The following is a 12,707-nucleotide window of genomic DNA, read 5'->3' on the forward strand; positions in this document are numbered from 1 at the left end:
TGAAAGACAATAATAACCAGAATGACAATGCAAAAGCAAAGAGGAGAGAGACATGAGGAGAAACTCAGGAAAGGCAACAGGATACACTACAGGTTGAATAGAGTGGCAAACACAAGGCTAAATACATTGCAATAGTTGGGAACAGGTGTAAATATTGTAGACGCTGAGAAAACAAGAAGTCCAATTTACTGAGACACAAAAGAAAACTATGTGCTAATGTAAAAGAGGAAGTGACAACAAAGAGCACTCTGACCAAGATTAGAAAACACAGACCGACACTGGTACTGCAAACACAAGATTTAAAGGTATGGTCAGTTTTACTTTCAGGTTATTTAATAGAAAACAGAATACTGTACTCATAATTATGGATTGAGTGTGTAATTACATCTTCCAATTAACAGCTGCATTCTCATAAGCTTAGAATTATCTAATAATAACAATAATAATGCATAGACGCACTTGCTGGTCTACGTAAGCCACCACGTTGTCCTGTTGTCTTGACTACAGCAGCCGAGATGTGGCTAGAAACCGACCACACATGGAGTACGCCGAAGGTGGAGGAGGAGAGAACTTCTAGGCAAGTTTTAATTTGTGTCTGCACCTTCAGAGGGAAGATATGATGGATCGCATCTTGATTTATCTCGGCTTTATCATCTGAAAAGGCTCCCCTTCACCAAAGAAGCCAAAATGGAAAGGAAAGAGAAAACACAAATGGCATAACACGTCATCCTCTTCCTCCTCACCTCGAGCCCCATCTCCTGAACTGAAGTCATGGCTCATGCATGCAAAAACATTCATAAATGTGCTCGCTGATTCCTGATATTGTCTTAATTAATTATTGTCAGCAGGTTAGACATGTGACCCTCTTGTCATCAGACAGCTGACAACCTGCTAAGTCACAAAAACAGCTGATTTATAAGCTAACATTATGCCAGCTAATGTTAGGCTTGAGTATCCTATAAATCACACTTTCCCTCTGATCAGCAGTTCGATTACATTCTCACATCTTTAAATTACAGAGCGTCTGAAGTGAGTTTCACTGACTCATTGTATCGGACTCCTTTCACAATCATCTTGGTTGACCGACCATAACTTGGTTGTAACAAGTGATTACTTGAATTTCTATTCATATCAACTTGAAGCCATCTGGCTCTTGTCCTGTGACCTCTGATATGAAAAAGGAATTTTTAACAAACTTGTATATTTTTTCTTTTTCTGACCATTCTCTGTAAACCATAGAGATAGTTGTGTGGGAAATCAGATCACACCAGATCAGCAGTTTCTTAAATACTCAGACAAGCCCATCTGGTTAAAAAGCATGTTACTTAAATCACCTTTCTTTTCCATTCTGACGCTCGGTTTCAACGTTAGCCTGTCATCTTGACTGTATCTACATGCCAGCATACATTGAGTTTCTGCCATTTGATCGGCTGTTTAGAGATTTATGCTAACAAGTAGTTGAACAGGGTTACCTAATGATGCAACTGGTGAGTGTATGTAGTCTTTGTGCACCCTAGTTTTCAAGACTATCTAAAAAATTTTTTTAAAAAAACCCCCAATGACATTGGATTAGTCTGATTATAAATTTCTTAGTATTGTGATATTGTTTCTCATGCTGTATTTTTTGTAAATGGTAAACATCGACAATAGACATCAAAAAGACTCATTACCATTTGAAAATGTTCTGTGACATCTGCTCATAAATGAGATGTACAAATGAGCAATACAGTAAATAAATAATGATCAATTTACCGGTGAACCTCAGAAATGCTGAGAGGCTGCTTACCCATGGGATGCAATGTCAATGGATCTATTTATAGCCCAGCAAAGGAGCTCATGTAGAGCAAGCTGGCTGGGAGTTGCCTTGTTCATATATCTTTTAGCAGCAAATGACAGCGGACAAAGAGATGGGGAAGCAAACTACACCCACATTTGCATGTAGAGCCCCTTAAAGTTTTAGACACACACGGCAGGAATAGCAATAAATAATTTCCATGGCAAGAAAGATGGAAAGTCCCAGCTCACTTCCCACACCTATTAAACCCCCTCCTCTCACGTTGTCTCGTGGGATTGTTTGGGAGTGAAATGGAAGGGAAGTGACATGTTAAAACCTCTTTTTATTAATTCTGAGAGTCAGGGAGGGTTTGGCGGGATGTCACAGCAGCTGATGTGAGTAGGGAGGCTGAGTGATGCACAGCTGCGGATATCAGCATGAATAAGTTAATGCCAAACCCCAAATCCTCTGCGAACAGTAATAAAATATGATTGTGTTTATCCCACTCGAGAAATGCTGGGAGAGATGCTCAGGAACAATATTGCAGCCTGATTTCTTAAAAGAGGAGTTGGTTATTAAATATTACCAGAGTAAGATGGCCATTGAAATAGGTCAGTGGATGGCACGTAAACTATGTTTGAAAATTAATTAGCTGACCTATATTTCAGGTCTACCATGAGTACTTTGGAGATGTTTAATTTGATACATTTCAGTAACATCAGCTGGTTACATTTAATGATGTGGATGTTTCAAGTCTGCAACTAATGTATTTTTTCATAATTTGTTTATCTACCAATCTACCAATTACTACAATGATTTTTTAAATATCAAACAAAATGTAATACAACTATATTTGCAAAGTATTCACATTTAAAAGGTGGATACTAGTTTTGTTGCTGTTTTTTTATGCTGTATTACAACTCTGCCCTTTCATTTTATGCACATTATAAACTATGCTATAAGTCAAACGAGGACTGGTGAAAACAACAAAAACAAAAAGTTCCTCAGCTGGAGATGAATAATTTAAGACTGAAGGTAATTCCATCCTGACATCACTCACCCTAGCTATAAATGGTAGTTTCCCTTGTTGTTTTATTCTAGTAATGCACTGCCATCTGCTGGTTAGTTTGTGCATATGCAAGTATTTATTACTTAATCTGTCGTTTTGTTAAACCGGCTGATGCAAAAAAAAAAGCCTGTCTGTCTAAGCATCCCAGAAACGATATAGAAAAGCATAAAGCCAAACACCAGTACAGGATCATAAGGCCCTGAAGGTAAAAAAAAAACAAAAAACCCTGCATAGTTCGTGCTGACATCTATTCCAACGTAGGAAGTGTAATGAACAGCTGAACGTGTTTCTGGAATATTATGTTTTTGTTGTTGCAAATGCTTTTTATGCAATTTTTGCAAAGCTATATGTGGAAGGAAACCTTGACTTAGGACAAGCTGATGGCATAATATGTAAGTACAACTCCTCCGGTTTCATATGCAAAACAAAATTATTGCGCTAGTTTATGTGGTTGCGGTTCTAGAGGGATTTAAAATTAGTTACACAAAACGGAGCGTGCCCGCTCTGACTGGTTTTTAAAGGTATGACTCGTTTTGGTTTTCTGGTGAAAAAAAGTATCTTGTCTTATTTGCAACAGTGTTTGATTTTACTGTTATATTCTTTATCATTTATATTTTTCTATCACTATTTTCCCATCTTCTGATCATGTGGGCACTCACAGGGATCACTTCTTGTGGAAGAAGAGTCATGAGACGCCCATTTTCTTGTGAGCCCACAAAGAACCTAAAGAAGAAAGGAAACAGAAAATTTGATAAAGATTGTGATAACTGGAGTTTCAGGGTTTTTTTTTAAGCCAGTTAAGCCAAAGAAAGCTTGGCTGTGTTGAGCTCTCTAGGGCCCTGCCTTTGGGACAAAAGTAAACATGGATCAGGTGTTTACATCTTTACGTCAGTGAAACCTTCCCTTCCAAAAGAGAATTACGACTGGGAGGCAACTTAGCTGTTGCCTCCCTGCTTCCAGAGAAGAGCAGGAGGGCCCCACGCTGTCAATCCAGCCCCTCTTCACACATGGCGCCTGGATGTCTCTGGCCTACTCACAATGGCCTCACTGTGGAAGTGTGATAAGCATAACTTCAGTTGTGATGCTATTCTATATGTATATATAACTAAGTGACAAAGTAATATTACTATTACTAAAGTGATCAATACATAAAATAAAGAAATTTCCATTACAATAAACTGGGAAATATGACAAATCACTATAATTAGTTTGGATCTGTTTTTTGTGTATTTACCTTTCAAAAACTAGAAGAAATAAAAGTGCAGTGTAACAATGAAGGATTACTTTTTGACTGAAACTTTCACATCTAACCTGCTAACAGCAATTAGCAACATGCATACGTCGTTTTAGGCCAAAAAAACAGAAAGACATCGTCTGTCACACAATCTGAACCGTTTTTCATTCAGTCAGTCTGTGTGTATAAAGGCTTATTATTCATGACTAACCTCTATGATCCAGAACAGTGATATTCAGATAATGACAGTTAATGTGCCTTAATCTGTGGGCTGCTTTCCAAGTGACACTCTGCATATGATGACTAGAGTGTATAATGAGAACAGACTAAATCACCAAAGCCACTAACATACTGTATCTGTGGAAATTTCCACTATCTGCTCCTGAGAACTGAAAAGACTGATCAGTGCTTACTCTGCATGTTCTTTGCTCAAAATAGCTGTTTTTCCAGTAGAGCTGTGTCATTATCAGTAGAGTGACCTAACTCACACGTATGAGAACAGCCCACCTGCATCCACAGGATATTAGGAGAGCAGAGGAGCAGGTGCTTCACTTGCTTCCTCTGAACAGTCCAGAACTATACAGGTGAGATGAAAGGCCTCTGGTTGCTGCTGGTGCTTGTGGCTGCGGCCAAAGCTGAAAAGGGCTTCACTGGGTAAGTTTAAAGTGCACACTAACATGATTTACTTATTAATAATTCATGTGGTCATTCTTTAGTACTCCTACTATGAGTTTAAAGTGACTAAAATGGAATCGCAGAATAACATTTTAGGGTTCGGTCCCCTTTTGCTTTGGCAGGAACTTCTTATTAACCTTTTGCACAGCAATAACAACAGTGCACAGTTCAACAACAATAATCTGAATAACCATTATTTGTGGTTAAGGTGAAAGCATTTTTTGAACTGTACCTTCTTCTAAATAAAAGAACCAGTACAAGAGAGGAATCCTCCATTTGGCTGCAAATGTCAAGTATTTTTCTGTTCATTAACTCTGCAGGTTATAGCTGAATTGCTAACAAAGAAACCAATACCTATTTACATTAAACTTTTGTGTCATGTCTTTTATCCTCTCAAAAAACAAACTGCAAACCTTTTTAAAACCAGACATCCCTCTAAATCCAGGGTATTAATTGGTAGATTATGTGGAGGAGATTTTCAGCTATGCAGTCTTGCACTGTTCTTGTATCTGTAACTGTTATTCAAATGGTAGCACAATCCACAGCTTATGCTAAGAGAAAGCTTAAGTCTCTGCTACAGTCTCATTAAGGAATATAGTGACGGTCTGTACCTGTGCTGCACCAGTAATTGCTTGTTATATCAGTAACCAATAAATAAAGTTCTTCTCTTCTGCTGAGCTCACATTTCAGCATTTAAAAGTTTTAACTACAAACTTAACATAATGATGTGCAGAGATCAGGTTATCCGGGTCAATGTGAAGTCAGAGGAACAGATCCATCTCCTGCAGGCGTTGGAGACGGCGCAGGAGTGGGAGGTATGCACACGCAAACACACACGCACAGCTTTGGTAAACAGCACAGAAATTGATGTTCATGTTTTCTCGGCAGCTTGTGCCAAGTGATTTCTCATCAATTTTCTAGCAGCGCAAAAGGCAAATCAAGTTCAGCTGGGTCGAAGGTTAACACAGAAAGTTAGGTGCTCGTCTCTGGCCCTGCAGTCATTTTGGACTTCACCTTTTACTGCATTAAATTCCCAGACATTAACCTTGCCATTATTTATTTATTAAATAAGATATTTTGTTGCTCCTTTAAGATTGAAGCAACTACAGATGATAGATCTTACAGCAGCACACTCTGTCTGGAGAAACATCTTAAGTTGAATTCTTCTAAATTATTTAGTTTATTATGGAATATGCTAGATGCAACATGTACAGGACTTCCCCGCAGCATGTTCCTTCATTCCCATGTGTGATATCTCATTGCGCATCTGTTTACAGGTGGACTTCTGGCTTGACCCAGTCTCCACTGAGCTCCCTGTGGACATCCGAGTGCCCCGCTTCAGTCTGATCCCTGTGAAGGAGCACCTTACTTTCCACAACATTCCCTTCACCGTCATGATTGAAAACGTCCAGGTCTGTCATCCTCAAAACACAGTTGTGTATTAACATAGAGCTGATTTCCACTGGGAGACTCGGTGGCACAGAGAGTGAATTTTTAATCTCCTGCCTGTCACCTGCAGGAACTTCTTGACAAAGAGAAAGCTGAGATGGAGGCGAACCAGATGAAGGAACGCAGCACCAGGAGCTTAAACTTTGGAGCCTATCATGATCTCAATACAGTATGCTGCTCTAGAGAAAAAAAACATGACTGGATCCAGTCAACTTTGTGTGTACCTATGTGTGTTTTAATGTCAGAACTGAATCTATGCAGATTTACAGCTGGATGGACACGCTGGTGGCCGATTACCCTAACCTGATCACCAAGCAGCATATTGGGGTGTCCTATGAGAACAGGCCCATGTATGTGCTCAAGGTAAGATACTCTGGTTATGCCTCACAGAATGCAGCAGCACTGCACTTTTGAGCTCTATAATAAATGTGGACAAATATAGCTAATATTAACTATCTAATAAAATTAATCCGGTATCAAATATCAAGTCACTCACACAGTGGGGTAAAGAGAGGATGCGCTTTATTTTGTGCATACATCTACATGTGTTAATCGTGATTGACTGCACCTTTAGAAGCAAAATGTAAAAGCATGTCTGAATCTGTGTTCGTGTTTAGTTCAGCACCGGTGGTTACAATCGTCCTGCTATCTGGGTTGACACTGGTATCCACGCCAGAGAATGGGTTACTCAGGCTACTGGAGTGTGGACCGCCAACAAGGTACAAGATGTCAATTAAACTGAGTAAACTGAATTTAAATGATCATAATTGACTTATTTTTTGCAAGAACTTTGTGCTTTTGAACCAAATTAATTTTCTGTACTTATTAAGTTTTTTCCTTTTAAACATATTACTGGATGTTTATGTTAAAAAAGCATGAGTTATTGTCTGAGTGCACTGGGCCTCACTTTCCTTCCTATCGTTTTCTTATTTTAATCAGTTCCTTCTTCTCTGTTCTCGCAGACCTTGTTTACCTTATTTATAAAGCTTCATCTTAAATATGTAATATGTGAAAGCGTGTCTTTTTTTCTACGTTTCTACAAAACCTTTCATCCTTGCTTAGATTGCCACGGATTACGGTACCGACGCCTCCCTCACTTCCCTCCTGAACACCATGGATCTTTACATGCTGATCGTTGCCAACCCTGATGGCTATGTTTTCTCCCACACCAATGTACGTCACTGGCACTCCTCAGATAATGTTATTTATGTGTCGCATATATAGAGTAGATACTCGAAAGAAGAGCAAGATGTTAGTCATGCAGAAACAAGTAGAACTGTGTTTGTTTTCCATCAATACAGTATCATCTGAGAGAGAAAAAGAAATGATGATTCACACCGAATGACGTTTTGTGAAACACAGGATCGGATGTGGCGCAAGACCCGCTCTGTGAACCCTGGCTATGCGTGCCGTGGAGTCGATCCAAACAGGAACTGGGACGCAGGCTTTGGTGGTCAGTATTATAAAAACTGAATGCATCTCATGATTTTGTCAATTACCTGCCGGGTAAATAATCACATTCTTTTTACTTGTTATCAAAAAGAATCTGAATAGCATCATTTACTACTACTACTGTTAACTGCTGGTACGTGTGTTAAGGATTTAGACTTGTAGTCACTTTAGCCTTTAGAATTGTTGTAGTTGAATGAACCGGATTCCTCTGGAATACCCAATGACTCAGTGCAAAATGTTTGCTTGTAACACGTCAGTGAAATTCCTTAAGCCCTCTTACATTCTAATGAGATGTTACAAAAAACTTCTGACATATATCTGTCATTTGTGAGCGTTTGCTCTCTGATGATCTCTCTGCGATATGTCCAGGCCCCGGTGCCAGTAGCTACCCCTGCTCCGATTCCTACCACGGCCCCTCGGCGAACTCTGAGATCGAGGTGAAGAACGTGGTGAACCTGATCCAGAGCCACGGCAACTTCAAGGCCTTCATTTCTGTCCACTCCTACTCCCAGCTGCTCATGTACCCCTACGGCTATGTCTGTAGCAGCGCAAACCATCAGGCCGAGCTGGTAAGAAAGCAGAAAACAGAGCAAGCTCGAAATGTTTGCCATTGCTTAAACAATGTTTTCAAGAGTAATCTTATACGTGCGAGAGGTAAGTAAGTGTCATCTGTGAGTTATGCGTATTGTCAAAAAGACAAAGGATTCTGGTCTGATAACCTGATCTGAGGTCTTCCTGTAGGCTGCTTTTTGACTGTTGATATCATTCAGCTGGGGATTGCAATTTTCCACCTAATTAAAGTTTTATAGCTGTGAATGTGAATAATTAGCTTTGGGGTAGGTGAATTATAAACTCATCACTACTAAACATGACAAATTGTCTGCCTTAACTCAGCCAGGTACGCTCTTTTTCAGCAGTACTCTGCTTCATATTCATACAGCACTGCAAATGAAGTCTGAGAAAAATGCCTAATGGACCCATAATCCTGCAGTTATTCATACATGACTAAACCCCCGTGACACAAATTTGTGGTTTTGGGCTATATTAATCAAGCTGCCATGAACTGTAAAACTCCTGAACAGGAGAGTCACTTTCAACTGATGATAAAGTCCCCTGATTTTACACTATCATGTGTATTCTCTGTAAATGGACTGTTTCTTACACAACACTTTTCTACTCTACCTGATCAATCAAGTATTTTCTTTACAAACTTTGACACTCCAATGGAAGCATCAGAGAGCAACTTGGGTTAGTATCTTACCCACGGCCCACATTCGGCATGCAGGGTGGAGTAGTCGGGGATCAAACCAAAAACCTTCCAAATAGTACATAGCTTGCTTTACCTTTTGAGCCACAGCCACCCCTACATCAGCAGTGATTTGTGGCCTGTGTTCTTGTAATTGGACATTGGGTGATTTTCTCCCTCCAAATAGCCTGCAAGGATTCAGTTCCCATCATCTGTTTCTCTGATCGTTTCAAAAACTGTTACAATGGAGCATGGTCAAAGTTCCTAAAGTCTCAAAAAAATAAAATTAGCTGATGGGCAAGTGAGATGTTTTTACCTCCACGTTTAGTTCACCATGGTGTTAGGTACACAGCTCTGGCTGTAAGCAGCTCTTCAGTCCTTCTGTTTGCAAGCAGCAACCAAGTGAGAAAAGTTGGCTTTAAGGGCAATGCCAATAAAGGGAGAGGAGTTGATACGGCTTCTTCGCTACAGTGTTGTTCGCTTTGCTTCTCTGCAGCATTCTGTTGGCAGAGCAGCAGCGCAGAAACTGACGTCTCTCTATGGCACCGCCTACCAGGTTGGAAGCATCTGCAATATCATCTGTAAGTAAATCTTTTCTCTCATTTAACCAGACCAGTACACAGTGACTTCAATACTAAAGTTACAGATGGATAAATGAAACGACGAGCTGCAATCATGCAGAATAATTGGTTGAGGAAAATAAATACTCGCTCGAGTGCAAGCACAGTTATTTTTATTATTTATTTATTTATTGTGCCTATGTTTTTTTAATTTCCATTTCACGTTATGTTTTATAGCTTAATAAACAACCCAAATCAAAACTAAAAGTGATATAGCTATTGTTATGACTAGCAGTATTAATAAGAGTTCTTGTATTCTTGCTAGTAATACATCTTTTATATTTTTTCGTGCTCAGATCAAGCCAGCGGGGGTAGCATTGACTGGTCCTACAATTCGGGAATCAAATACTCCTTTGCCTTCGAGCTGAGGGACACTGGCCGCTACGGTTTTATCCTGCCAGCTGATCAGATCATCCCCACTGCCTCAGAGACATGGCTGGCCTTGAAGCATATCATGGAGTATGTCCGTGACCATCCTTATTGAGGACTGTATAACCACAGATAGAGGAGAAACTTAAAAATTGGCTGACTCAGCTTTGAATTTAAAGCTTCCTCGACTTTATCATTGTGAGACCAATAAAAACCCAACATACCCGTTTTATCTGTCTTTCAGCAGACCTTGTAGTCCTTCTTTTGAGTGAAATAGTTTTACACAAGAATAATTTGGGAGTGCAAAGATTAATTGTGTGAGGGGAAATGAGGCAGTTATGATCAGTTATTTATATCTGACCTTACTTTGATTTACTGGCTGGGTTTAGCAAAAGTAGAGAAATTAAGCATTCACTCAGTCTTTAACATTGACATTTTTTACACAAAATGCTAAGATAGTATTTTTTTAAATCCATTTCAGTTTCACAGAATAAAATTTGAGCTATTTTATTTCAGATTCTATGCCACTACTGTGGTTTGCTCCTATTTAACTAAACGATTTAGTAACTCAGATCATCGTAAGCCCTTTTTTGAACAGGCTTCCATAGCAAATCTGAGGGTAGTTGTGGAAAAGATGGCTTAAAACAATCAGAAATCAGAATATCCATCAAGAATCCTTGAAAAGCCTTTAGAGGAACCACTGTTCAGTATAGACTGTTGGACATATATTCAAAGAATGCTCTTTGTTCATGACTCGAAATATAAGTTACATTTAATGAATATTTCATTAAGTTCAGTATATTTATTTAAAGAACCCATATAAAATGAGATACAAGCCTATATAGGTTCCTTACAATGGACTAAAGGTATCTGGCACTAAAACATTAGCAGCAGATCCTTCAGGTCCTGTCATCAGCTGGAGCTATAGATCAGACTTTTAACATCATCTCCTGCAGAATAAACCAGACAGATTATCCTCCTTTTGACTCTTGTTTGTTGGCAATTATTGAACTGACTGATTGAATTTTGAAGATATTTTTACAATTTAGCGATTTATTCATTTAACAATCAGGTAGCATGTGGAAGAACCACACACAGTCAGGACAGTCTAGACTAGATCTCATTTCAAATAATGCTGCAATTTGATTTTGTGGAACACCAGCTTGAAGTTAGCAAGGACTCTATCCAGATCAGTCAAATATGTCATGCATAGAGCAGACTCCAACTGACTGCTGTAGCAGAGTCTATGCTCATACATCTCTGGGCATCATATCGGTATTGAAACTTTTGTTGTTAAAAACTGCAGTCGTGCCCAACAGGAAAATATGTGAATGCATTATAAATAAACTACTGTATAAGTGAACACACACATACACACACAAATACACAAACTGACCACAAATAGAGAACTATCTAAATAAATGAACACAGGATTTGGTTGACGATAGCATCACCAGCATGAAGGGTTTTTTAGTTTCTCAGGGTTTTGCTGTTGCTAAGAAATAATGAGGATGTCTCACTTACCTGGAAGTAACATGAAAGTTGTGCACACAGTGTTTCAAGATCCTATCAATACCATGGCTTTGACCAAAACTGGTGTTTCCACTGCAGGTAAATAAAGCTAATGTAGCAGAAGCAGGATTTTGGTAAAATGAGATTTTGGGATCTTATCTAACATGACCCATATCCATAACAGCAGTCCTATAGGAAATAATCTCATATATGCAGTTAAAATACAGTATAATATGTCTTGATGCATGCTCAATCGTCCAGGTAAGTAAATCTCCAAAAGTGGATTCTGTTCATCTGGACGTAGCGTTTTGTGGGAGAAACGTTTCGTCACTCATCCAAGTGACTTCTTCAGTCTCAGCTGACTGCAGGTTTCATCTTATAAACAGTACATTTGCATAATGACTGAAACCAGCCCAGTGAAGGAACAATGGGCTGGGAGGTCAGTTCCTTAATCTTAATTATGCAAATTCTCATGACCATTGATCAACAACCACTGACCCAAAGCCACTGACCCAAAGCCACTGATCAAAGCCCATGAGTTCACATGGGGCAGCAGTTGTGTGGTGGAATGAATGAGGACCCAAGATCCAGACGGCGGTGGATATGCGAGTGAGATTTTATTTACAGTGAACAATAAACCAAGGTGAGGGCAGAACTGAACCTAAACTGAGAAAAACTAACAGACAAATCTGAAAACATAAGGGCAGCGGGGAACACACAGAGATGACACGAAGAAGGCTGGGCAGAGAGATGCGGAGTAACACTGACTTACACGGAGAAACACAAACGACATGACCAGGAACACAGGCAGACACACACTAAAAATACACACAAGGTAATGAGGGAATGACACACAGGAGGGGAGCACAGCTGAACCTAATTCACAAGACGAGACACAGACCTACAAAGTAAAACAGGAAACTCACAGACTGTTTTACAACACAAAACTCGGGGTCACGAACAGAGCACAGAGGGAAGACACAGGTGGGGATAATAAGACACGAGAACCAAACCTAAAGAATTAATACAAAATCAGAATAAACTAGAAAATAATAACAATAAACTCTAAACACTGGGTCACGACTCAGGATCGTGACAAAACCAGAATGGATGCAAATCAGGTTTGCTCACTGCTTTGATTTATTAAGCTGCAGATGTTACACTGAGCTGTTTTTCTTAAATTAATGAGCCTTGAGGGTAAATGGTAAATGGCCTGTATTTATATAGCGCTTTTCTAGTCCCTAAGGACCCCAAAGCGCTTTACATATCCAGTCATCCACCCATTCACACACTGGTGACAGCAAGCT

At 39.4% G+C, this 12,707-nt stretch overlaps 1 protein-coding gene across 1 annotated transcript; it reads left to right on the forward strand.

The window, feature by feature from the left end:
- Positions 1–4,654: 4,654 nt before the first annotated feature.
- LOC308392485 (carboxypeptidase A2-like) lies at positions 4,655–10,003 on the forward strand (the record flags this gene model as incomplete). The annotated part of the gene is made up of 11 exons (XM_080875557.1): positions 4,655–4,731; positions 5,486–5,567; positions 6,030–6,164; positions 6,272–6,370; positions 6,463–6,564; positions 6,819–6,920; positions 7,264–7,374; positions 7,564–7,654; positions 8,023–8,222; positions 9,396–9,480; positions 9,816–10,003. Exons 1-11 carry the CDS (start codon positions 4,667–4,669, stop codon positions 10,001–10,003), a joined length of 1,260 nt encoding a protein of 419 aa, XP_080731683.1. The 5' UTR covers positions 4,655–4,666.
- Between the last annotated feature and the right edge of the window lie 2,704 nt (positions 10,004–12,707).

The sequence above is a fragment of the Rhamphochromis sp. 'chilingali' genome (assembly GCF_963969265.1).
Source record: "Rhamphochromis sp. 'chilingali' genome assembly, chromosome: 2".
NCBI classification, from domain to species: domain Eukaryota; kingdom Metazoa; phylum Chordata; class Actinopteri; order Cichliformes; family Cichlidae; genus Rhamphochromis; species Rhamphochromis sp. 'chilingali'.